Source organism: Drosophila persimilis, unplaced genomic scaffold (assembly GCF_003286085.1).
Source record: "Drosophila persimilis strain 14011-0111.01,24,50 unplaced genomic scaffold, DperRS2 tig00000002-arrow-pilon, whole genome shotgun sequence".
In the NCBI taxonomy this organism is placed as follows: Eukaryota; Metazoa; Arthropoda; class Insecta; order Diptera; family Drosophilidae; genus Drosophila; species Drosophila persimilis.
The window spans coordinates 14065411-14093035 of NW_020825289.1; the positions used below are offsets into that span (position 1 = coordinate 14065411).

The window sequence follows — 27625 nt, forward strand, 5'->3', positions numbered from 1 at the left end:
GAGCAAGGGAGTGGAAAGTGGCAGGATAATAAGGGGATCCAGCGTCCTAGCATCCTGCACCCACGATGGATGCTAAGTAGCCGCCGTTCCAGCCACATGCTGTCAACGCGCTAAACCCAAAAACAAAATCATCTTCCCAAATAACCAAGAACCGACGACGACAACAACGAACGAGAGAACGGACGAACGGACAACGAGGCATAAACAGGAGCGAAAAAACAACAAGAAACGACAAATACGATAACAGCTCTAAGGTACCCTCTAAATGGGAAATGTCTAAGAGCCTTCGAAGAATGAGTGGTCAATAAAGGAAGATATTCTAGTTCTGAGCTATAGAATATCAAACAATAAATGAAAACATCCAAAAGCAGAGCGTAATATCTCTGAATTTGTTTTTCTTTGCATCGGATTCCACAAAACGTCTTCCTACCTTTAATACCAATACACCTCTTGAACTCTTCAGAGTATAGGGTGCCGCAAATTCCACTTGGAGCGGGCAGAAATTATGTGTAATAGAGGGTCGGAAAGGAGGCGGCGGTAGAGATGCCTAACAGGCTGAAGACTGAAGCGAAATAAGTCATAAAGCCACCGCCATGGCAAACAATAAAAAATGTTTAATGCCTCTTATTGTTTGGGGCAAGCCGCCTAATGTCCGCTTGCAGGAGGCAAGAGGCAATCCAGAGCCCGACCCAGAGCCAGCGATAATGCCACAAACGTATTTACTCGGTACTTCACCATTTTAAAGGAAATAGTCAGCGCCCTGCTCAACCTTTGCGTTTCTCGTGATCTCAGAATGCACTTTGACCTCTCATTTGGAAGATAATGTAATTTTCAATTAGAGGGAGTCGCCCTGTACTGCATTACAATTTCCACATTCTCTTTCTGCTCAATCCAATCCTGTGAAATGGGTGGACATTTAAGTTGTTTTACAATTGAATTTTACATCGTTTGAAGTTTATCGTTTAGGGAGGAGTAAGAGATTTTAATGAAATAGAGGTGCAGTGCGAGAAAATAGAGTTTCATTAGAATAAAGATCTACTCGCAGAAACGACTAAGTGTGAGAAATTGCTTCTGGATATCGGAAATACAAAATTATCGAAATTAGTTATCGAATTATCAAATTAACTTGTCGAAGTTTGTTATCGAGCTATCAAGTTTAGTTATAGAAGTATTGAAATTATAAATTTAATTACCGAAATTGATTATCGAATTAGGAAAAACTCCATTCGTATTTAATTAATGCATCAAATTGGAACGGGAATACTTTTCGAAATGCCTAAACTATTGATCAATACCAATTCTCGGAAGAGCTAAGTCCTGGACTTTACTGGTTATCGAATGTATGGAATATTCACTATCTTATGCCTAGAAATTCAGTGGTAATTTAATAATCTCCCACTACCTCTATTTCCCTCTCTTTTTCCCCGCTTCCTCCATTTCTCTCCTATAACTTTCCCGTTTCTAGTTCCACAGAAAAAAAAGTTAATGTACAACAAAGCATTTTTATGGCTCCACCGCAAAAATGTTCTAATAAATGCAAACTACATTTACTGGCACTCCCTCGCACACACACACACACTGCGAGGCTTTTGTACCACTGAAATACTCACACACACATAGATACACACACACACCCATACATAGAACCAAAACCATTTTGAAGCACATTTTAACATCATTTTAGACATTTTTTTCACTTAATTAAGTGTAATTAAATTTTCGATGCTTACTCGCACAATTTTCCAACGCCCACACCCCATGCTCCCACCACCCCCCTCCCTTTTACGAACATTATTCTTTTGAGAGGGGAGCATGCCTACTAGTAGTTTTTGGGGCCGGCTCCACTTGAAGTTTGCCAAAACGCCGCCACAGCCCGAGTACCATTTACATTTTTTTTTTTTTCACTGTAACGAGAGTTGTTCGCTTTTCAGGAAGGGTGCTTTTTGAGAGTGTGGTGTGAAGGGTGGCACTGTTTATAAACTGAAAGTGTTAGCAGAATATTGGATTGTGGCATGGAGTACACTTTCAGCTGAGAAACATCTTTCATAGATGGGAAAATGGAAAAACAGCAACGAAAATAGTAGATTTTAGGACTGAAAACGATATCCTTTCTAAACGAAAGATACACAGGGATAGGATATATGCTCTTCTGACCTTTATACTGCCTGCAGCAAAAGCATCAACAAATGCCACTTTTCTAGTTCTCATAGAATGCTTCCTCCACATTATACAAGTCTCTGATTCGTGTGCGTTTTTCTGCGTTTTCTGCAAAATCCAATATTTCTCTTGCCATAATTAGCCCCAGCAAACGAGGGTGTCCCCTCTCTGGGTGTGGATTTTGGCACCACAAAAGCCGGACTATGGCTGCTCCAGCAGCTCTCGGACTTTGTTTGCTCTGCTGCAGAACTTAGCCAGCAGCAGTAGCTGGTGGCCGTGCTACCAGTCCAGTAATACTCGTACTACGAATAGTGGCATGAACGAACAATGGCAGCACGTCAATCGTTTGGGGCCGGATCCCTGCCACTGGGGACTCGAGCGTTGCGGCGTTATGTATACGCCCCGTTCCGTTTCGTCTACGTGTGGTTCCTGAACGTGTGTGTGTGCTGCCGGATGTCATATTGCAAAATTGAATTTTTCGAGGTTCAACCGCCGCCACAGCTGTTTGCCTCGTCATCATTGCAATGATTTTGAATTGTTGACATCGAAATCGAAGCCGTCGAAGCAAGCAGCAGCAGCGAAGGCAAGCCCCCGTATCCTGTATCGCTATAGAAAATATCAGGCTATCAGCTTTATTTGATGTTTAGCAATTTCCTGATTTATCCCTCATGTCATTTCCGGTTTGCATTTGTATGCGTTCTGGCCACCACACACACCGTACGGGAGAGAGTCCAGCAGCAGAAGCAGCAACATAACGAAAAGAATTCCATGGCACACAAATATGATAAGCATTGAAATGAAATTGTATGCTTTCCACAGCAGATATCCACCCCTTCCAGCCCAGTGCTCTCCCCTAACTAATGTATCTTTGTCTGTTTTACGTGATTTTCAATGGCATTTCCTGCTTATGGAACGATGGAAGCAGCAGCAGCCGAAGCAACAGAAGAGCTCCGCTTTTTGGCTACTTTTGTGGCTTTTGTTGATTCGATTTATCAATATTTATACTGCAGTTTGCAGTTCGGACAAAATATAGGTTTTGGATGAGCTCAACAAAAAGATATTTTGTGGGATTCTTTGGAAAAGAATCCTTCCGGCATGCGTCCAACATACATCCATTAATTGGCTTCATTTCAACATTTAATACATATGTACATGAAAAAGTTCACAGTTCATTTGAAATTTCAAGTTAATTAAAATGCTCCAACATCACAAAATCATTGGATTCACAGACCGCAGGAAACACACATACGCGACACCCCTACAGACCCTTCACTTCCCCTCTGCAAAAATGGTCCGCAGTGTCCCTTACTTTCGTTTCGTTTTTTTTTTTTGTTCACGAAACATTATTTTTATGCAAAACATGAACATTTAATAGGACGCTCTACGAATTTTTAATGAGGTTTTTCCAGCCGGAAAAAACAGAGGCAGGAGGCAATGTGTGGCATGTGTGGGCGTGGCTTGACTTTTTTCTTGTATATGAAGCATTTTACATGTTTTATGAGCTTTATTCTCTCACTCTCTCTCTCTCTCACTCACTCACTCTGTCTCTGTCTTTTTGCCTCAGGTGCGGCTCCAACCCTCTACCGCAGTCTCCGTTTGTGCCCCACGTATGGGTAATCAAATCAGTTGGTGCCGCATCTGCGTGCGTCACATAAATTTGCCAACATTTAGGAGATAATGAGCCACAATTAGCAAATGGCCAAAGAACCAGAGAAAGAAGGAGAGGAGTCTCTCTCAGAATCAGTAGACAATATAAATGTAACTTTCGGGCAGATTTTATGACATAAACATTTTGAAGAGTAGTCTCCTTTCACAGCTCAGAATATGCTTACCTCTCAGTGTAACCTTTAGAGCCTCCCGTGTTGTGGCTTCCGCACCTTCTGAAAGTCTTTTCCAACAACCTGCCACCACCGTAACCTCAGTCTCTTCTGCCACTCGTTAGCACATAATCTTCTGCAAGTTCTTGCCACCTTTCATAACCCTGGAACGGGGGACTCTTCCTTCTGTAGCACTCCTTCAATGTCCAATGTCCAGTCAAATCTTTGGCATTAATTTCTCAAAGTCTTCCTGCCGCCTTTCGTTTTGGGGCATTGCCACACCTAAGTAAATTATCGTGTTCCACCTTTCCAGCGGTACTTAGTCATTGGGTTTCATGGGTAAACACATCTTATAAATTATTCAGAAACGCAAAAAAGCTATTTGCAACACTTTACCGTTGGGGCAGACATTTTTTAGCATTTCTTTGGGGGCGATGGCGTTGGCGATGTCGCAGCAATCACTCAAAAACTGTGGCGCCGCAACATATGCGTGTCTAGGGGGTGTAGGGAAAAACTCAGCTTCTTCACAGGTAAAACCGGGGAAAAAGCATGACAAATGAAATGTTCAACTTGCGCTTAAGGCCAACAAAAACAGCAACAATATACAAAAAAGAAGCGCTGGAAAATGAACCCCCAGAAACGCCAGGAAGAAGGGAAAAATAAATTTTGCAGTATATTTTTTGAAGCGAAGTAAACTGAAGTTGACTTGAGGCAGGGACTGAGGGAGTGGAAGAGTGGAGAGTGGAGTCGAGTCGAGTGGAGTGGCATGGCACCGTGTTTTTGGCCTGACAAAGTGGCTCGTCTTACTGCCAGTTGGGAGTGGGGGTGGGGGTGGGGAAGGCATGTAAAATGAAGCTGATGGGGGCCCTGTCCAGAACTAACTCCACATCGTACCCTTGAGTTCTTGGGGGCACTTCTTCTTGGGCCCTGGCTTGCTTTTTGCGCGAGCTGTCGCACGCCAAAGCTTCGCTCAAATATTTAACTTAAGTAAGCGTTTGTAATTAATTTCACGCTTAATACTGACACTTTACCGCACTTTTCAACACTTTTCCTCTCGCCCATTCCCATTCGCACTCACACTCTCGCTCCCTTTCTCCTTCTCTCTATCTCTCTGGTTCCCTTTTATGGCATAATAAACACGCATTTTATAATAAAGTCAAAAAAATTGACTGCATAATTTATGGAGCGAGAAGCAAGACAGCAAAAGAGACAGACCGTGTTTTGTGGCAGCCTCTCTTCCTTTTTTGTTTGCTCTGTTTTTTTTTTCGGTAATTGATGTTCTTTGCTCTGCAATTAACCCACCCTTGCCCCACCTCTTAGCGCCTTTTGTGGCACCCACTTGAGAGATTTATGTTTTTTTGGGGACGAGCTATGTGACGAAAGTATTTCGCTGAAAGATGTCTACCAATTACACGCAATTAACTGCCACACAAATGTCGCACACACATGCCAAAAATCCACAAAATGCGACTCACATTGCGTGTACCCAATGCATCTGTGAAAGGATTGGAAAGCTAAGCTTTTCCTATGTGCAAAAGATACATCAAGCGTCTGAAAAGAATATGGAATTAACTTCTTTTATTTTGGATATCAAATCAAGGGAACATTTTAACTGATTTATCCACACCTCAAGACTAAAGTTCGACAGCAGGTGGAGGCTTCAATTTATGATTGTGCTCAAGTATACTCTAACTCGTTCTTTCCATTCAAATATTTGAGCAGGAGAAAAATACTCGACTCATTGTCATGCTCCTCTTGTGGGTGTTGGTGGCCGCCCGCTTTCATTGGAATTTCATTATAGACAGCTGTCGCATGTCAATCCCTCACACTCTGTGGGTGGTGTTGTGTTCCACATATTTTACATGCTCCGGCCATTGACAACGCATATTGATCATCCTTTAGCATAAATCGTGGTGGCAACAGGATACATTTCCCTGCGATGCATGGCGATTGCTCTGTTCCCTGCGTTTTTTCCTGCTACTGCCACAGCTCCTGCTGCTCTGCATAATTCATGAATACACGAGCACCAGAATTGGAGTATATATTAACTCCTGTCATGTTTAATTAATTTGCTGTTTGGCCAATTAGCATACTCCTGGAGATGAAGTGGAGATGGCGAGCGGCAGTCTCTGGCTCAGCAGCACAAAATTCAATTTTGTTCAAATGCAAGCTGAATATCTGCATGGAAATACATCTTCATACGAGTACTCGAATATCTTTTTGGGTTCCGAAGTGTGGGATTGCGGAAATGTTTGCTCTCAGACTGGGGGAAATGTAACAATTAGTCCCTGCCCAGCATGCCAGTCCATGGCTCCCACTCCTCTTCACTTCACAGATGTAATTTCAAATCTGTAAAATTTATCTTTTGCCAGTAGTCTCTGGCAACAGCCACTCTGCCTCAATCTTCATGCCACAAGCTGTGCCCTGCCCTGCCCTTTACACTGTTATTCCCTTAATTATTTATGCAATTCATTTTTGGCTAAACTAATAAGTTCTTGCTGCTGTTGTTTTATCTCACAATGAAATAGTAGACACACACTCCCTCTCTCCCTCTACCTTTCTATGCAAATCATGTAGATGTTCCTGCAACACCCAGATATATTCATATTCATTGAAACCAAATGTACTGTGAGCGTTGAGAGTCCTGCAAGTTGCTAATACGAATTATGACTGGCAAAAATATGTACCCTCTGCCACCTACGACCCTATCTCGTTGAATTACTCGAAATGAAAGTGCTGCTGCAATTTAGATAATTAAACACTTTTCTGATAAGCTAAATGGAAAATGCTTTTCCCTCAGATTCCCTATATCTTCAAAGTAGAATGTATTTGTATATCATATACGAGTGCAGTATATTCTACCACTGATGGGAGTACTGCAACCTTCTGGAGCTGTTTTCTGTATAACTAAAAGGTCTTTTGATCTATGCAAAATCTTCAAAATATGAATATATGTTCTCTAAAGAAATTCTAAACGAATACGACTGCTCTCGGCTGATATTTGCTCATGTTCTTACAGAAATATATTTCAAAGCTATTGGCTGTCCGCGTAGGAAGGAAAAAAGCTGAAAGGCAGGGCCCGAATGATCGCAGAAGTTGATTAGTTAGCAGTTCTCTCGTACCTTATGAATCACCAGACTTTATTCAGCTATACTTCCGCATATAGACACACTCCACTTCCATGAACCCATTGGACAGTCGAATTCGCGCCGTTGCCTGAAGGTTATTGGGTCAAAGCCAGATAAGAAGACCTTGGCACTTTCGTGGATAAGCAAATAGCCCCCGATAAGACGGCACAAATACTGGGTCTATTGACTTATGGCCGATAAGTTTTGCTTAAAACCAGAGCCAAGAGGTAACCCACAATCAGTCAGAGACATGCGCTGCTCGCTGGAATTTGCATTCGGTCTGTCGTTGCTTCTTGTGGCGCTTGAGGTGGGGAAGGTGGCGCCCACTCCTGCCTCCGATGGGCGCATTGTGGGCGGCATGGAGGTTTCCACCATTGGGGAGTTTCCCTACCAGGCCTCCGTGCAGCTTAATGGCCAGCATATCTGCGGCGGCGCCGTCATCGGGGATCACTTTGTGCTGACGGCCGCCCACTGCTTTGAAGACCTGGAGCCCTGGAGCGTCCTCGATTACAGTGTGCGTGTGGGCTCCAGCGAGCACGCGAGTGGCGGCCAATTGCTCAGCTTGCAGCGGATCATTCCCCACGGCGGCTACAATCCCCAGAGCCATGACAACGACCTTGCGCTGCTCATCCTCAATGCCAGGCTCAATTTCACCGAACACCTGCAGGCGGTGCCCCTGGCAAGCGCACAGGATCCGAAATCTCGGACAAGGCTGCTGGTCAGCGGCTGGGGGTTCCAGAGCGAGGAGGCAGCCGGAGAACAACAGACTGGTGCTGGTGTCGCCTCCGTCCTGCGCTTCGTGGAAGTGGACCACGTGGACATCGGCCAGTGTCGGCTCGCCTACCGCCAGGTGCTGCCCATCACCCAGGGAATGCTCTGCGCCGCCCGCGACGGCCACGACAGCTGCCAGGGGGACTCTGGCGGCCCGCTGGTCGGCATCCAGGAGGACGGCAGTGCGACACTCTACGGTATTGTGTCCTGGGGCCTGGGCTGCGCCAATCCAGATTACCCAGGCGTCTACACCAGTGTGACGGCATTTCGTCGCTGGATCGATGCACAGGTGGGGGCCTGGGGCTGGAACGGCCTTCTGGCCGGATGGAGTGGCCTCCAATGATTCGAACGAGGCTCGTCTTGGTTTTTCGGCCCATAAGTTACCTGATGCCGACCGCATTTACCAGCATTTGCTTTTCTTGCTGTGATTTCATTTGAATAAATCAATTGCCACACACATTGCCACACATTTGTAGCCACAAAACCGCAGCACACACCCGTTCGGACCAGACCTGAACACACTGGAGTTCGTTAGTCCGTTAGTCTGTCTGTTTGTCTGCCTGTCGCAGGAGTCATTTAGTCATTTAGTCAGTTGGCTGCTGCTGCGGTTTTCACACTTTTTTGGCAGCTGCTGCCCTGCCCTGCCTGTCTGTCGGCCTGTCGTCCTGACTGTCGGTTATCTCTGGTGTTATTTCAATTTCTGTTTGGCTTATTTGTTGGCCAAAAGCCCAAAAAAAAGAGTGTGGTTCAATGAACCACTGCCTGCCACAAACGGCCACCAAATTGGATTGGCTTTCGACTCCTCGCGGATTTGGGCCCTAATCTCGATACTCAGCTAATCGGCACACAGCAATCGAATAAATTGGCGTGGCTTAGAATTGCAAACCTAAAGGCCTAAAGGCAAAAGAACAGCTTAGTCCTCAATCCGCGAGGGCCATAAATAAGCATAACTGTCCAAAAATAAACAGTCTCAAAGATAGAGTAGGGAGTGAGAGGCTTGGCCTCTCTTCAGTCATCGGTTACAATAGAAATTAGTCCCTCCTTTCCCTTCCAGAGCGTATATATATATAGGATAGGAAACGAACGGCATAGTATGATATAAAATCCATGGGAAATGTCGTTCGTAAAACAAATTTTTATAAGAAAAATCTCATTGGCTATCGAATCCCCCTTTTCCTTTTTCTATACACTTTTTTCGGATTATAAAATTATAAGATCATCCAAAGACATTAAATTAAATTAAATTAAATATTCGTTAAACTTTGAATAGGGGAGGAATGCTACAAAAGAGTATTTATTCTTCAAATTCGAAATCTTTTAAATGAAGACACAACACTACACACAAGTACAATATAGAATTCCGATTGTTAGTACCATCTCCAAAAGTATTATCCCTAAAAAATCTTCTCAGAAATATGTATACTGTATTTATTCAGGGCTTTCTTTATTTCATACACAATTTAAGATTTATCTGTCACAATCTTTCAAGTCTCTCCCCAAAACACAAATCATCGTCATTCCTTATAGGACTCTCATACAGTATACAAGTAAATAGCTTGAGGAAATTTTTAAATTTTGTTAAATTTTAACTAAAAAATTACTTACAGATTTCTTAAAAGTTTCGATAGGAGTCCACACGTGCCAGTGCTGACAGGATGAGTGGAAAACTACTGTCCGGTCTTCTCAATGGCGTGCTCTGTGGTATTGGGGGCTATGGTTGCTGCAAGTTGGATCCTTTCGTACAGCCCGTTGGCTATATGTCGTGCGTTATGGCCTACACGCATGGCACCCTGGGGCTGATCGTCTCGCTGCGCAAGGCCGCGAAATGCGCCAACCCCCAATTGTGCGTCACGCGCAACCTTATGGAGGTCGGACATATGACGCTGATCAACACCCAGTTCTACCACTCAACGATGGGCAGCGGCCGCGCCCTGGTGTTCGGCCTATCCATGGGCTTACTGGGGGTCCTCTCCATGCAGATGCCGAAAGTGATCTTGTGGCGCCCGGCAATCGGATTTTGTAATGTGCTGTGTCTCCTGTGCAGCCCCCACTATGCCAGTTCCTGGGGCACCCACTTGATGATAGCTTTGCTGTATGCGGCGGGCAGCGATGGTGTGTACTACCTAAAGGGGCTTGATCGCCTCAGCTATGCAGAGAGACTGTACGAAGTGTGCAACATTGGCATCACCCACTTGGCCATAAAGGCTTTCATGGAAAATATGTAGACATTGCTACCCCTAGCCCCAGCTTCCAGCATCAGTTTGTTATATTTTGTAAAAGAATTTATTTGAAAAAAAAATAGCTCGAGACCACGTTGCAGATTGTAGGTCTTCCACTGGTAGGAGCCCGTTCCCTGCTTGCCACATTTTTGCAGCGTTTGTTGCACTCCCGGGATGGGTATGTGTGTGTGTCTGCTTCTAGTTCTGTAACTCATTTGCAACTAAACTGAGTTCATTAAAGTTAATTTAAACGTGCAACATTGGCATGCCACGCCGCGGCGTGTAGAGGGGCAGGGCCACAAGGTAAGAGGGGCAGCTGCTGCTACGTGGCTTAGCTTCGATAAGTTTGACATTTGCGCAACGTAAAATTGACAACTGGGGAAACGAAAGCCAAGACCGGTACGGCAGCTTCTGGAAAATGAAAAAGTTCCCTACACTCGACTGACATCTGCATTTGTCTTTGACGCACACACACACACACACACAGAGGGAGAGGGAGAGATTGGAGAGAGAACGCGTAAGTAGGAAAAAGAAAAACCTTTCAAATTAGGACAAAACTCCTGGAGTTGTCCTCGCGCACGTCTCCATCGTTCATGAGGCTGTGAGATGCAAAAGAAATATGCAAATAATTAGCTACGGTATAAAAAAACTCAAAAAAAGTTAGACAGCAACTGTAGCACCAGCTCCGACCAAGTCCGACTCCACTGTTGAACACTTTTCTCCACTAATCAATTTGATGGAGAGGAGCATCCTTTTCTATGAAGGAATAACGTACATATCCCTATCCCCTCTCTAAAGGAGATGCATGCATCTCAAAAACGAAGACATAAAGCGAGCATTAGGAAGATTTGCATTGCCAAGCACCTCGTACGAGTGGTACTCCGTGGATCTATCCCCCAGACGGCTTTTGCACACTTTGCCGCTTTTGTTATTCCGCGTATTATGTTGCCACATGCCACAAACACTCCACTCTGCTGCTTACGTTGGGAGATATACTGAAAAGAATGCCATGTTTCCCTGGAAAAAAGTCTCCTCTAAATGGGGGATTTTTGCCTGATACTCTCTGTATGCCATAGGGCGAAAGGGTATCCCCCGTTCAAGTCGAAGCATATACAAAAGGCGTTCCTATGCGTAAGGTAAGTGAAAGAAAGTCTGACAGAGCGACAGAGTCGGAGTCGGTCTCGAATGGAATTGCTGAAAGGCACTAAAAGTATTATCTAAATGATAATTTGTTGCGTTGTTTGTGGAGTAATGTAATACATATAAAAAGGCAACGAATAGATTATGCCCCCACTCTTTTTCAGTCTTTCTCTCACTCTGTTACTCTTTCTCCCACTCTACTCATAAAAAATGTATACAAAATGTAATTCCGCTTCCTTTTTCACGTCGAATGTGCGTTTCAATGGCTTTTCAAAGACAGTTTTTCGAGATCTCATTCAGTGAACATTATGTTGAATTCTTCGGCTCTTGAAACGTAGTGTTTTTGCTATTTCTGCTACTCCTTGTAAATAAACAATACCCAAGAACATGAACATACGTGAACATGGAACCCCGCCCCCATAAGTTTGTCAATTTACAAAACTATTTATTCGCAGCCCTTTACCCCAAAAGAGAACTCAATCGAATGAGAGATGCCATGTGCAACGCTTTGGGGGCCATCCCATCGCTTTGCCGCTTTACCTGCACTTTGGAGATCATTTGAAATCAATTGCAATTGCGACGCACAACTTGCAATGCAATTAAATGCCAAACAAAGTTCACAACATTCAATTCGATATACTACTGGCTCAGAGAATCGTTCAAGAGAGTGGAGTATCTGTATCTATATCTGCGGACAAGTCAAATGCTGAAAGGCAAAACGAAAGGCACAAAAAGCCAAAAGCAAAGCTCTGATGCTCTGAAATTCAATTCTGTTGCGCTCGATTGCGTTGCATTTCAATATAAATATTTATTTTATTTATATACCAAGAGTCAGACGGGGCAATCGAACGATGCAACCAATGGAGGGGGTACCCGGGGGGCACAGCACAAATGGACAGGGCGACAAGTTGCAGCTGACAGTAAAAGATGTTGTGGAGCCCATTTGTTTTAGTCGATGGCCAAGCAGCACAAAGTCACATGGAGTCCTCGTCTGATTCGGCCAGCAGTTGAGTTCCGAGTTTGTTGTGGAGATTCTCTTCTTCTTCTCTTCTCTTCTCTTCTGTTCTGTTCTGGTATGTCCTCCTCTCACGCTCCCCTCTTGCAATGCATTCGAATTCAATTTTCAAACTGATTTCCCCTGGATGTGTGTGTGTGCTGGCTGTATCTGTGTATCTGTCCGACTGCATTCGCCATAACTCTGGCTTTTGCCAGGGGTAACCAACTGTCACTGCGGGAGGCGGGAGGCGGGAGGGAAAGATACTCGTCCTCGTCCTCGTCGTTGGAGTCGTCGAAGAGCATTAGTTGTGCAGAAGCAATTGCGTTTGGCATTTGGGGAATGCAATTGGAAATAAACATGCTGGCCAATTTGTACAGCCTAAAGGAAATTCGTTGGCATTTCTCAATCTCAATCGTGGGGTGAGGAGTGCATTTCTCTGCTATTAATAGAGAATCAGAGTTCAGGCATCGTTTTGCGCTGTTTAAACTGTATTCGAAATCAGAAATTTAATTTGAATCTGCATTATATCCAGGCAAGATTCCCCGAAGGCATGACGATGAGTGGCACTATCTTAAACCTTTTCGTTTCGTTCGCCTTTTGTTTGGTCATGACCCTTGCTCAATGCTCTCTTAAACCCTCACACACACACACACACGCACACACACACGTTCACTTACATTTATTTTCGTTGTCGTTGTCGTTGCCTTGAATGTGTGAGTTACAGTTATTCATGCACTCAGAGCCGCATTACGTTCGTAATGCCGTGTGTAATTATTCCTCTTTGTTTAAATATTTCACAAAGATGCACTTAAAATGTCAGCGTGCAAAAACTGTCGCGCTTCATACACACACACACACACACACACACACGTGGAGGGTTACATGTGAGCGTGTGTGTTCTTGTAAGTGCCTTTGCCTCGACTATACTTCTGCCCTCGCAAGGAAGGCTGTGCCTATTCCGCACAGAAGGAGGTCTTTGGTTCAACATTTGTACATGTTTTTTTATGGAAATTTGGAAAAACTATTTCTTTTTAAATTGAGACACTATATATGTATTTTTAAATCTAATTTACAATATGTTATCATACATATGGTTTTCTTGTTTGTAAACCCATTGAAAAGTTTAGAAACTGAAGTATCATATGAATCATCATAGTTTAGTTAAATTTGGTTCAAATCGGAGGACTGTGCCATATAGGTATTGCCATTATAAGGGTATCCAATGATGCGGCTTTTCAAAGCCGTTTCGCACCTTTCTTGTCTCATCTTTACGCTCTTTCATCCCCACCCTTCTTCCCGTCTCGCGCATCATTTTGTACATTTGCATTTTTATGAACATATTGCTCTCCCTCCCTCTCCCTCAGTTCCCCTCTTCTTTTGCTCCTTCTACTGTCCACCTTGTCCTAGCTCCCATAATGCAAGTCTTTTATATGCGCATACACTAAACAAGCATAATGTACGTGTGTGGCAAAGAGCGACGGAGACGGAGACAGCATTAAAGCATATTAAATTACTTAAGCCAGAGAGAGAGAGCGGACGACATATGCACAAGTTTTAAAGCATAATTTCTCAAGCATAAATCTCTGTGGCTTTTCGCGAACAAACAAAAATTAGTTGCACTCTCAGAGAGAGGAGGCTGGAGAGGGGAAAATGGAGCAGGAAGGGAAGCGAGAGAGAGAGAGAGAGGTTTTGCACAAAATGACGTTGAAGAAAAAACCCCATGCGAAAGCAACGGTAAATTATGCTCCACAATATGTCAGCGTGTTGCCAGCAAAAGACAGAGACAAAGAGAGTGAGAGTAAGAGAGAGCCCTGCCCTCACCCCCCCCTTTGGCTGCTCCGTTTGTCACACAGCATGCGGTCGTGGGACGGCGAGGGCGGCGGGGGAGGGCGATGGTGCAGCACCCATTCCATGCTTAATCAGAAATTATTTGAAAATGTAAAGTCGACATGTCGGTGGTGCACGCACAGCGCGAGTGCAACCGCAGAGAACAACCAACCGCCTGCCACCACCCAAACGAGGCTTCCGCCGCCTCCCCCCAGCCACCACGACAACTGCAATTTGCACACGCCACGACCCCATGACCCACATCGCGTTAGGGGCAAAAACAACAACAACAACAAAAGGAATGATGAAAAACAGAGAAAAGAAATCTGAAACATGGAGCCAAACAAAGGGAAGCAGCAACAGAAACAGAACAAGTGAAAACCTTCCCCCCACAAAGGAAGGAAAAAAGCGTGGAAGCAAGCTGCCCAAAGACAGCAGAGGAACCACCGAGGACTTTCATAGACTAATGCAAGACCTGGCACCCCGCTGGGACTGCCTGCCACAAAACAACGGCGTTGGAGTCTCCTCGAGGCTGGAGTCGAGGCTCATTTGTTTATTTTTTTCAGACACAGAAAAGTCCAAGGAACCCCAACGGAAGGGAGAGTCGAAGAGGGATGTACCCTGATGTCTCGAGACTGATTTTAGCCATGAAACCCTCTTTAAATTCGAAATCCTTTTTCCAAAGGATCTCCCGCTTATTTTCCACTCATCTGCTAGGCATATCCCTAATATTCTATTATCTATCCCCATCTGCATGCACATCATGTCTTCGTACCTCCTTTTAGGGTATCTCATTCGCATATTAGTCTACCATTGTGGCAGTCAAGACAAAGGATGCCTCCTCCCAGTTCCAACTTCATCTTGAACTACGCTGCCAAGTCGGGGGTCACTTCTTCCTTTCAACAGAGCTCCCACTCCCGCTATGACGTCTTCCCTGAAATAATAAGTCATGTTAACCGAAAAGCGTGCGTCTGTCTTTTAGTTGCTGTTATTCTTCTCCGTCTTCTCCATCTCCTGTGTTTACTCGTTGCTCCTACCTCTTCCTGTGCCATCACCACACAAAAACTTTTCGCGCACAATCAGCTGCATTTCAACATGGCACTGCATCATTGTTGCCACTTTTGTTGCACCAGCTCCAGCTCCAGCTCCAGCTTCGGCTTCCATTGTTGCCTTTTGCTTATAATTTACTTTTACTTGTGCGCACGCTTTGGCTTTGTGCGCGCGGAGCGGCGTGTGTCGTGCAAAATATGTATTCGTGGCCCCAACCCCACCAGACTCCTACTACGACTCCGACCACGACTACAATGGTACCCCAGGCATTAACCATAATAATTTTCATCCAAAGAATGAATCCTGGCATGAAGCTGGATGCTTGCCACCGGGACACGTTCGGTATGCCCAGGTTTTCCTTTTCTGCGCCCTCTCTCTCTCTCTCTTTCTCTGTCATTGTTAATCAGCTGCTGGCAAACAAAAATTGCATTGAATCCAATGAAGGGTAGCTAGCCACCCTGGTTGGCATGCCACAAATGAATAGACGGAAAGTAATGTTACAGGGCATGCATTATGCACTTGGAGTTTACTCATCTGATATGTAGCCACCCCAGGGAAACCCACATATGTGGCAGAGCACTGTATTTTCTCATACGAGTATAAGCACCAATTTCCTAGAGCCAATAATCGGGTTAGTCGAGTTAAATGAAAGATCGCAGAATTCATTGGCGGAGCTTAGCGATGTGATGAATATTTCGCACGTTAAATCCTTTCAATGATTGATCAACAACGAAAATTTATTTAGTTCCGTGATTTAAGAAAGTCCGATTCAAGTACCAAAATAACTGCAGATTTCGCTACAATTTTGCTTTCCAGATAGACCCTTTTCCTCGCGGCAGAGGATGTTCTTCGCGGCTTGGTCCTTCGTCTAAGCAACTCTGTAGTAGGCGCGAATGTCCCATCTGTCCATGGGTCCCCTTCGCACAAGCCAATTGCGCTTCCGGTGGAGACGTTCGAGAGGCTGGACGGATGTTTCCAACCACTTCTTGGCTCTACTGCTCCCCAGTTCCTCCTTTAGATCCAAGCTCTCCTCGCCGTAAAAACATGGGGGTGCGCGTATTAGATACCTTCCAGTATATAACCTCTTTGGGATGCTTTGCAGACCAGGGAACACCAAACGTTTTAGATCCATTTTTGGGTAGAGTTTTGTAAAAATTCAAATTTTGTTCAATTATTTGTTTGATATTTCACACGGAATGAAAGGCTAAGACTAGGCTCTTTGCAAAGACAAAAACGAGTATACAAAACCTTGAAGTTTCTTGGCAGACTTTTGTGATTACCCAAAAGTCTCCAAAATCCCCATCCATTTCCATTACCCAATCCCATCACATAATCATCATCATTGAGTAGAGTCGAGGCCAGCCGAAAACTCTTTCAAAAGAAGTTTAACTGCTGATTCCGCTGATGCTTCGGTCCGGGGATGGGGGAACTCAATTAGGCCGCGTGCACTCGCCGGATTCATTCGATTCACTCAATTCGATAATCGATTAGATTGCCCATTTTTATGAGCAGCTTGGAAAAATAAAATTGCTTACCAGCCACAAAAGTTGCCCAAGTCATAAATACATATATGTACGAACGTGCTAGTTCTGTGTGTGTGTGTGTGGAATGGAAAGTTTTCCTCCGGCGTTTGGGATCCCAAACCGAAATGCAATGCCCCCGAATGTCGGGCCACGAAGCAAAAATAATTGATAACAGATTATGTTTTACAATCTAAGCAAAGAGCAGGTCGTCGTAGTACGAGAATTTTAATGGACGCATGAAGCGGGGCACACGTACAGAGCACCCGGATGCGGATGCGGCTCCGTTTTCGGCTGTGGCTATGGCTATGGCTACGACTCCTCCTGTTCCGGCAGTGAGTTACCCGCAAAACGTTTGCAAAACTTAATTATTTCGTTTTGACCTTTTTGTGGGCCACACACGAGCATTGGAGAGTGGACTGAGAGAGAGAGAGAGGGAGGAGGGGGGTAGGATGAATAGGGGAAAGAGGCCAGAGTGCAGAGAGATGGACAGTTAAAAAAGTTATTTATTTTATGGTCAAAAGTTACTTTGGCCTGTTTTATGGCTGCGGAAGTCAGAAAGGAAACGAAATCCTAGCCCCACAGTCAAACAACAGTGCTGACCATCTAGCTATTTTATTGCTGAAAACATGGAGACGCACCACAAAAAAAAGGTGAAACAAATACAACATGAGGAGATGCTACCTAGTAGAAAAAATCAGATAAGTAATTCCAAATACAAAAACTAAATGCTCAAAGACTTTCCCCGTATAAAGTAAGCCACATTCTCCGCTTTCTCCTCAAACTTATCTTTATATATCTTTTTGGTGGCAGGGCAGCCAGTTCCAGCTTCTTTTCGCGAGCAGTCATCACTGGCAGCCCCGTGTGTGGCTTTTGGAATTTTCTCGAGCGTGCAGCATAAATCAAAAAAGGAAAATATTATAACTATGTAAACGTGGATCTTTGTTAAATTTTAATTGTGACCTCAGCCGTCGGAGGGAGCATCAGCAGCAGCTCCCTTGGAAGCGGAGCCGGAACGAGCTGCTTCTTTGGAACCGGACCCAGCCCGAGCTGGCTCCTTGGAGGCGGACCCAGAACGAGCTTTAGAAGCGGAGAGAGCCGACGACCTGTTCTCCTTCTCAGTAAAGACGACTACCGTCCCTGGCCGCTGATCAGTCACCTCTGTGGCCTCGGTGGCCTGAACGGCCTGAACGGCCTCAGTGGCCTCGTTCTCCTCGTCTTCCCCGACATGCGTTACGTGGGAGGCCATGCTCACCATGCTCGTTGCCGTTGCCAGATCTGCTGTGCTTCTCTTTTCAGCCAGGAGCTTTAGTACCGAGTCCTTGAAGAACTTCGTCTCGTCCAGCCTCTTGCGGTACAAGCCGGAGGGGTGATCGGGATCGAAGACAATGTTGGGCCGTATATCCCCATCGGTGACAAGGACCTTGGCCCCGGGAATCGGAAGGAACTTGAACAGACGCTTGCGCAGCTTGGGCATGAAGGTGACCTTCTGGTGGTCGGGGACGTGGAAGAGCTTGCCGGTGATCTCCGTGGAGGGCAGCACCACGGGGCGATCAATGAGGCGCCTATCCTCGGGCAGGCTCTCCTTGATAGCCTCCAACTGGCGCGCCGTCAGCTGGAGTGGGCGTTCGGCGTCCTTCCAACGCTCCTGGCCGCTGTTGAAGGCGATCTTCTTGTTGTTCTTCAGCTGCTTTCGCACCGCCCGCTTGGCCACGCAGTTGTAGACGATCTTTGGCACGTACTCGGGCACCGGGAAATTCCGCACCGAGATGGGAATGTGCAGGGGATTGGTCACCATATTTACGTACTTGGCATCAGCGAAAAGGGTGAGGTTCTTCTCCGGCTTCTTGGCCTCCTTCTTAGCGATGGCGTCCTTCTTCTTCGGCTTTGGCTTGTCTTTCTCGCTCATGAGGAAGATGTGCTGGTGGCCCCCACCCTGGACGTGACCCCAATCGGGATCGCAGTAGCGTTCCTTCTTGATCCGCTTGTACGGCAAGCGACGGAACTTCAGGCGCTTTTGCTCGTCAATCAGAAGCTGCAGGCCCGGCTTGCTTATCTTTCCCGACGGACAAGGACAGCTGATCGCGTAGCTGGTGCCGTATCGTCCTGGCCCTGGCTCAAAGGTTATGTGGCGCCGCATCATAAAGCTGGGCTTCGTGGGGACGCACGACTGGCGCAGGAATAGGTGCGGATTGGGGCGAGCAGTCTTCGTGACCGGCACCATGTTCTTCTGCACCTCGTGGATGTTCGAGTGGGTGTCGGCGGGCCCCGGATCGGCGGGGTTACGCCAGCAGCCCGTCTCACTGGAGACCATGAAACGGGTGGTCGCTGGACGATCGCGGGCATCTAAAGGAGAATATTATTTGAAGAAAAAATACCTAACAGTGCTGCTCCTCTCCTTACTCGATAGGAAGATCCCTTTCTGCAGATTGTCCCGCTTAAACAGACGCTCGATTTCCGACGGAAGATCGTAGAATTTGAATGGAGGCGGCTTTGTCGAGACGCGTGCGTGATTTGTGTGCTGCTTGGCGAACGTCGTTCCCTTGGAGCCCTTCTTCCTGAGGTAGGGCACCGGAGGCACCCCGTAGTGATTCGGTGGCAGCTGCCATCCCTTCCACGTGGTCATGGTACGGTCAATGCGCAGGCTGCGACGCTCCGGATACGGGTTCTTTGGCTGCTTGTCATAGCCCGTGACGTGCCGATAGTGGTCAAAGGTGGCCTTGCTGGCGCCTTCACCACGATTCTCTGAGGGAAGAGCAGAGGAAAGGGCATAGGATTCCTGTGAAAAGTCTATGGCTTCTATTAGAATGCTTACCCTTCTTGCAATCCTGATTGTAGTGCTTTCCAGCCAACTTGAATTGGCTCTTGAGCTGCGGCAATTCATCCTCCCTGATGCGATTGCCTAAAGAAATACAGGATTACTCTTGGAGGAACATGTTGAGACCGCACACCGAAGACCTACGTGACAGCATGAAGAGCGGCACACTCATCCGCGTGGCCACGAAGCTCTGCCGATCCTCATTTTTCAGTTTCTGGGGTAGCTTATGCATGGCTCTATATTGTTTCAATTTTGTAGATTGTAGAAAAATATAAATACTTCGATACAGTTAAGGTAAGCTCAACAGTGTTTTGTTATATTCAAGGGATTGGTTTTGACGGAGTAAATCTGCTAAAAATTCAAGGGTTACTAAGGGTAAGGTGTCGTTTAGAAACCTTAAAGCTTAAGTGCTTAGCTTAGCAGCCTCAAATTAAATGCTAGAGTGGTACAATCTATTCTAAATATATTATCTACACATCCATCAAATCTCCTAGGGATTGCTATAGCCCCTATACTCCTCATAAAATTCTATAATCCCCACAAACTGAGGCAAGCAGTGAAAAAAATCCTTCTTAAACGTATTATCTACTCATCTATCAAATCGGATCAAAAAGTGAAGCCATTCTTATAGCTTATATTATATTTTTGTGCTAAAATTCCATTTGTGTTTTTTGCCCCCAATTATTTATCAATAAACAATGATAAAAAACCCCACCACTCCCCTTTTAAATTGTTACTCGTTTGTTGGCCAAATAATTTCATTACAAAGCCACAAAGATACTTTATATACATAATTAGATGTATTAATGCATATGGTTATATCCACGGAGGATATAGCCATGTAGCATCCATTCACGTGCACAAACACACACAGTGGCCGCATAATTAGCGTAGCGAAGCGAACTGATTAACTTGCATTCAACGATTTTCAATTGAATTTCGCAGTTGGTTGATTTGTGCCAAAAAAAAGAGAGAGAGCCAGGGTTCGAATAAAACAAGGAGGTAGAAACTCTGTCCAAGAGGGATCGAAGCTTAAGATACCCTATCTCATTCAACGAACCTCGAGTCAAGCATAGCATCAATGTGAAGCATCGTGCACGAGCAATGTATGTTGTTTTTGAAATTCTTATGCATTTCCCTCTTCTGCATTCACTCGTGCCTCTCTCTTATTTTATTAAAATGTATCGTATGACAGCTATATGATATATGTAGCTATCGGACCTTTACGGTTTTTGGCTGCATTTTGATTTTGCAATCAAAGTTGCAAGCCGATATCTACAACTTTTCATATAAGTATTCACACATCTGTGGATGCTTCTTCTCCGCTTGTCAAATAGCCTCCCAAAACCATCATACCCTCACTTCAATGGGTATGATGAAAGCCACTACAAAAAGTTGTGGGAAAGCAGGGACCTGTCGTGCGACGGCGATGGCAATCAGCCATGAAGGCGGTGCAGGGGCTTGCCCCATGGCGGAGGATGGAGCACTGGTTCGTGTGGAAGAAAGGAACGAAACGGATCGGACGGGGGAAAATATGCAGCCGGGCAAATGATGAATGTGAAATGTTCCATTAATTAATTTGATTAAATGCAGGCAATCAGCCAAGCGCGGGAAGTCGCCCGGAGGTGATGCCCGCTGCAGAGTGGGGCAGACCCAATGGGTGGGGGAATGGTGGGGTGCGACGCCTCTGTAAAGTGGAAATTTCGCAAAAACCAAAGGAGAGGACGACCAAGGTAGAATCCTGCAGTAAATAGTAAAAGTTCCGATAATGCAGATAATGCGAAAGAAACGGGAAATTTTTATTTTTTATTTATCAACATTTTCATAGGTTTTGATGACCTTCGGTTTAAGTTCACCCGGCTTGCCCTTCTTGCCCTTGTTAGCCAACTTCGCCTCCTTCTTGGCCTTCTTTGCCTCCGCCTTGGCCTTCTTGGCGGCCTTCTTATCAGCCTTGCGCTTCTTGGCCAGGTTCACTGCAAACCAATAGAGCAGAGTATTACTTCGTATCCTATAAGATCTCACCCACTCGCCCACTTACCCTTGACTATCCGAGCGGCGGCCAGGTTGATGGGCAGCGGGGCACACTTGAAGCCCGCCGGCGGTGCCTTGCTCAGGCGGATGAACCGGAAACCGGTGGCATAGAGCATCCCCAGGCAGGCCTGCGGCCGGATGCGGCTCTTGGGCCAGTTCGTGAAGTACAGGTCCGCCCGCTTAACCTCCGCCATCTTGACGCCGTCCGTGTCGCGCCAGTAATGCATCACGCGGTTGATGCTTCGCTGCTGCAGCTTCCAGCTGTGCCACTTGGGGTACTTCTGGTAGCTGGTCATGCAGCTGGGTCTGTCCACGTAGAACCAGGCCTCCCCATCGGGATAGTACTTCATCTTGGCGGAGGTTCTTCTTTCTAATAAGGGAAAATGTTTAAAATGGAAATTTTGAGAAAGAGAAAAGTTTTCGTCTTCTTTTTGTTAAAATGATTTCAAAATGAATTTGGAAATTTGTGTTCAAAATGAATAATTTTTAGCTATAGCCAAGCTATTGTGATGCGAGATGTCGATGTATAGATTAATTTTGATTTTTGAGGGAATTTCAGAGGTATCGGTTTTTAGAGAGTTAAAGGATAAGTGATCTGGAGTGCCGAAAACAGCTATAAAGATAGTTTCAGAGACCTTTCTAAGGGAACAGTTATGGGAACAGTCCGTCACTCCTAAGCTGATTTTTAATACTCTGAGGATTCATAGTCCGATTCATAATCCGTTTTATCGAAAAATATGTATCTACCCTTTTTTTTTGCTGGCAATAATTAAAGAAAACTTTACATTTTGTGGTTTCAGCATCGTTGGACATAGTTCTCCTTAATTTACATAAATATATACGCCCGATATGGCTGCCATAGGAACAATTGGGAATGTTTCCAAAAGTTTTAATCCCCAAAAGTACAACCTCCTTTCTAGTTTTTAAAAAGTGTTGAAACTCTTGAAAGTTCCAACAATTTCCGGTTAAAAGTCGAATGCCTGATGGAATTGAATTTATCGGAGGCTGTTATCCGCTTGCTAGTTGCATGTGCCAGGCACTTACTGGCACTAACTGCTGTAAAAACTAAGCAGCACTTGCCGCAAAAAGTTGAGCTCATTAGGAGAGGAGAGGGGGAGCTGGAGCAGCAGCAGCAGCAGCAGTAGTAGACTGTGGCAGGAGCAGCAGCAGTAGAGTGAGTGGCCGCTTCGAAAGGACAAAGGTGATGTCGAAAAACTGTCAATTAGGTTTAATTATTTTATGCTGCAGGGGCAAACACACACACACATACACACACAGAGAGATGCTCCAATGTGGGAGACCCTTCTTATGCAACCTCAACGAGGTGGCAAGGCGGGTGTCACCGCTCTGCGTGTGTGTGTGTGTGTGTCTTTTGCTAAGCAAAGTCAATTATCCAAGCAGCTTTGATGCAAGTAATTGGCATAATGAAATTTCCTCTTCAGTCAGCGCCCCGACAGGACCAAAACCGCAAAGAATAGAAGCCGCAACATCGTCAGGAGAAGGAGGATCCGCAGGATGGCAGTGGCAGTGGCCATAACCGTATTAGCATAGCAAGTGGGGCCACGGAAAAGCTCTTTTTTTTGTTGGCTGCGTATTGAGTAAATATTTAAGCAGTCCGGCAGCTGTCGCCGGGCATTAATGGCATACATCAGGGCCAAAAAACTTGAGCTCGAAAAGAAAAGCAGTCGAGGAAAAGCTGCTGCTGCCGCTGCTACTGCTGCTGCAGGCACTGTCCCAAAGTGCAAATATGTTGCGGCCAAAGCCGCAAAAACGTTTAAATATTTTATAAGCCAAAGGCACTTGTCAGAGACTGAGACAGGACTCCGAACCGACTAACTGCTGGTGCTTCTGCTGCTGTTGCTGTTGCAGTTACCAAATCGTCAACAACTGGGACGACAAGGATACAGACTCACACGAGCCACAGTCCAGTGGGAATGGGGGTTGGATTGGATGCGATGCCATGCGATGCGATGCGATGCGATGCGATGCCAGTCGAAGGTGCGGGCATATTGGCGGAGCAGAGAACTTCGTTGGCATCTTGGAGTTACTTGTGTTTGTCTTTCGGCTCTGATAGGTTTACTTTAACAACTCTTGCCAGATCATCAATCCTTTGAAATGTTTGTGGTTTTATTGGTTTGTGGAAGACATCTTTAAAGCCACAGAATTTAAGTTAAAAGGATATCCACACAGTCGACTATTAGAATATTCAGCTACTGCTGCTACTGTTGTTCTGCTCCTCTGTTGGCCAGCATCTCGTTTGGCATTCCCCTAATGCCATGAATTTTCGTTGGTTGCATTTCAGGCGGCTGCGGCGGCGGCGCGCGGCGAGGATGCTGCACATTGTCTTTGTCGGTTGTTGTGGTGTTTCGGGTTGGGTCGTGGGGCGCGAGGGGTAGCTTGCGGCTTGTTGCATTGTTCCGCTTCCACATGAACGACAGCTTTCCACACTTTTTATCGCTGCCATCGCCACTCTGCTACTTATTATAGCGTTTCGCTTCTTTCTTATGCTCTGTGCGCAAATTTCCATGGGGAGGCTCGACTGGAGTGAAGTTTGTTCCACTGCTCTGGAGTTGATTTCACACTCATGTGAAGACGCCTCGCCTCGCCTCGCAGTAGAGTCCAAAGTTAAAGCCGAACGATTCCGAATTATCGCATTTCAATTGAGTTTATCTCCACCATTCAATTTGCATAACTGAGGTCTGGAATCCATGTACAGTGTACATCCAAGAAACCAAACGACAACCTCCTGCTCCTGATGCTGCTGTTGCTGCTCCTCATTTATGGATAATTATGTCGCCGTAGAGAAGCATCGTCTGGTTTATACTCATTTTTATCGTTGCGCATTAAAAGGCTTTTAAAATTTATTGATATTACCGACTCTATTAAATTATGCCACTACCACCACCACCACCACCTCTCGCTCTCGCCGCTCGACTATGTGTTGTCTTTGGTGGCGCTTACCCATTCATCCATCCAACCATCCATCCATCCCCTCCTGCTAACTGATTCCTGCCAATGGCAGTGGCAGCAGCAGCAGCAGCAACATTTTCCTTGTCGCCAGCGACAGCTCCAATGCCGTCCGATGACTGACATCAAAAATTGGCAATGCCAAAAGCATCAACGACAGCAGCCCAGCCCTGTGTGAAGGAGGAGCAGATGGAGCCATAACTGGACGGGGGAGCACAGGCTGGAGCTGCCGAGTGGGAGCAAACTCAATTTGTGTGAAAAATACTTTTAGTTACTGTGCATATTTTAAATGTAACACACAAGCAGAGCAGCCACAATGGCAGCAGCAGCAAGAGCACCATCGTGATGTGAATTTTATAAACCAGACAAATATGAAGAACATGAAGGAGAGGCTGACTATCGCCTAACAGGAAGCAACGGATTATTTACCCTAGGCAGATCAATAATTCCTGCTGATATTGTAATGCCACTTTGATCAAATTTTTACGAGGTATGCCGAAACATATGATAACTGAAACTTTAAGGGTACTCGAAAAGTTTTTCTTTGGCAACTACAGACAGTTACTATAACCATATATATCAAAATACATACATATGTATATATGTATGTATATCCGTGATCCCCTCTTCATGACAAACATCTCTTTCGAATCGTTATACCCTTTCTTCTCAAGGGTATGAACAAAAATGCTTTATAGTGTTTGAAAGGAGCTAAAAATGGGATGAATTAATGCATAAATACTGGCAGCCATTGAAATCAGTTTAATATGCACACACACACACACACACACACAAGAGAAAGAGAGGGAAGCATAAATGGCGTATGATTGATAAATTTGCACTTTGACAGCCTTCGAACACAGTAGAGACAAGTAAGACACAGTAAGGCTGTGGTGTAGTACCGGAGAATATATTGCTGAAATTTGAAAATATAATATATAAATTATCCGAAACTATTTAAATACCTACTTCAAAATACTCAAAACATATACAAAATTATTATAAGAAGCGTACAAATTCTTCGAATTTCCATCTGAAAATTTTGTATGAAAGAATGTAAAGGAAGGAAATTTTCTCTTTGAATACAAAAATATATAAAAGCAGAAATCATTGTATAAAAGTACACATCATAGGCCCCCCGCCCCATTCCTGTCGCTCCAATTAGAATGCAACAAGCATACACAAGAAAAAACAAAAAAAAAAAGAAAGAAACGAATAAAAAGGAATCACATTTTGGCCAACATCACACTTCATTAGCACAGGTTATCGTTCCGTCTCTATATGTCTGTGTGATCCCTCGTGTCTGTGTGTGCCACGCCCCTTTGGGTGCCATTTGGAAAATTTCGCATGCACATGGCGCAGACATTTGAAAAACGGCCAAAAAGCGACCATGGCGATGGCTGTGGCTATGGCTACGGCTATGGCTACGGCTATGGCGATGCCGAGCTGGGGAAAACCCCCGAAAAATGCAAACTCCCAAGCACGGAAAAACTGCAAAGTTCGAAAACAGACACAGACGGAAAACGCGACTAGATTTGGGAGAGTGGTGGAGGGGCAACACAGGGGCCAGACACGTAACCCCTTTAGCTGGTGTCAAAGGCAACATACAAATTCGAAGCTCCAGCAGTAGCAGCAGCAGCAACAACGGCAGGAGCTCCCCAAAAAAAAACGAGGGGGAACGTTGTGAGTTGCTGCGGACACCGCAACTCTACGGTTATACCCGATACTAAGTCAGTATGGCTCTCCTCCGGCAGACGCCGCTAATATTTAACGACACGACAAAGAGTGCGTGCGAGAGAGACAGAAAATCAGTCTGAGCGTGACGTCGGGCGCTGCGTAGCCAGTGCAAATTGATTTGCTCCTTTTGGCTATGAAAATGATCTGATCTGATCCAGATTCAGCAACCTGATAGATATGGTTATTATCTATGATTCTGCGTTTTTAGTTTTCTCAAATCTGCAATATTGTGGATGCAACAGATTTTCGTCCTTTGTGGGGGCGGATGGGGGTGGGGCGAAATTCTGAGATATACGTTTTATAGTGTCATCTTAAAGGAGTGTGTGTACCAAATTTGGTTACTCTAGCCTTAATAGTCTCTGAGATTTGTGGTTGCCTCAGATTTTCGTCCTTTGCGGGGGCGGAAGGGGGTGTGGCGAAATTTGGACAGGAAACGGTCAAGGTCCGATATCACAGGAGTGTGGATACCAAATTTGGTTGCTCTGGCTTTTATAGGTTCTGAGATCCTTGAACTCATATTTTGCAATTGGCAAAACCGACCATGAAACCTGTGTGTTAGAGTGAGACAGAGCGAGAAAGAGTGAAATTGTTTTCGTGATTCTGGCTGTAATAATTATACGATCTGGTTCAGATTTTGCACTCTAGAAGATATAGTCATCTTCTACGATTCTGCGTTTTTAGTTTTCTCGTATCGTCAAAATTGTGGATGCCACAGATTTTCGCCCTTTGTGGGGGCGGAAGTGGGCGGGGCAAAGTTTTGAAATATTTTTGGAGCAGTGACATATCACAGAAGTCTGGATCCAAAACATCGTTGCTCTAGCTCTTATAGTCTTTGAGCATTAGGCGCTGAAGGGGACGGACAGACGGACGGACGGACAGACGGACAGACGGACAGACGGACAGACAGACATGGCTCAATCGACTCGGCTATTGATGCTGATCAAGAATATATATACTTTATGGGGTCGGAAACGATTCCTTCTGGACGTTACACACATCCACTTTTACCACAAATCTAATATACCCCAATACTCATTTTGAGTATCGGGTATAAAAATTCAAATGATGGGGCGAGGGATTGGGCCCCATAAATTATGCAGCACGCGGTGGTTGCTGCAATCTGATGCCCTTCTGGCCCCATTCCCCAGAACACGCTTCCACCGCCTCCACCGAGTAGGACTCCACTGCTTTCAATTTGTGACTCCCTTTGCCCCTGCTGCTGGTGCTGCTGGGGCACTGGTGCAACTTCATTTGCTATTGGAGCCGTGAAGCTTAGCCATGGCTTTGTTGCTGCCCGCTGGAATTTGGGAACAACGGCAGCTCAATCATCAATCCGCCGCGGATCAGAGGCGGCACTAGCCAAAGGCAATCAAGCGTTCAGCTTTTGGGTCCCACGCCGAGTATTTTCGGGGAATGCGTCACAGATATGCGTACTACGTGGGGGGC

The 27625-nt window shown here is 45.4% G+C and overlaps 3 protein-coding genes across 3 annotated transcripts; 1 reads left to right on the forward strand and 2 right to left on the reverse strand.

Annotated features, from left to right (window-relative positions):
* Positions 1-7352: 7352 nt before the first annotated feature.
* LOC6593114 (trypsin beta) lies at positions 7353-8321 on the forward strand. Its single transcript, XM_002018307.2, has one exon. It carries the CDS (start codon positions 7353-7355, stop codon positions 8214-8216), a length of 864 nt encoding a protein of 287 aa, XP_002018343.1. The 3' UTR covers positions 8217-8321.
* Positions 8322-17338: 9017 nt separating this feature from the next.
* LOC6593112 lies at positions 17339-19717 on the reverse strand. Its single transcript, XM_002018305.2, has 4 exons — positions 19589-19717; positions 19442-19528; positions 19030-19371; positions 17339-18972 (listed from the first exon to the last, which is right to left on the reverse strand). The coding sequence occupies exons 1-4, from the start codon at positions 19674-19676 to the stop codon at positions 17591-17593; spliced, it is 1899 nt and encodes a 632-aa protein (XP_002018341.2). The 5' UTR covers positions 19677-19717; the 3' UTR covers positions 17339-17590.
* A 1514-nt stretch (positions 19718-21231) lies between these two features.
* LOC6593111 lies at positions 21232-21881 on the reverse strand. The gene is made up of 2 exons (XM_002018304.2): positions 21483-21881; positions 21232-21417 (listed from the first exon to the last, which is right to left on the reverse strand). Exons 1-2 carry the CDS (start codon positions 21823-21825, stop codon positions 21251-21253), a joined length of 510 nt encoding a protein of 169 aa, XP_002018340.1. The 5' UTR covers positions 21826-21881; the 3' UTR covers positions 21232-21250.
* Between the last annotated feature and the right edge of the window lie 5744 nt (positions 21882-27625).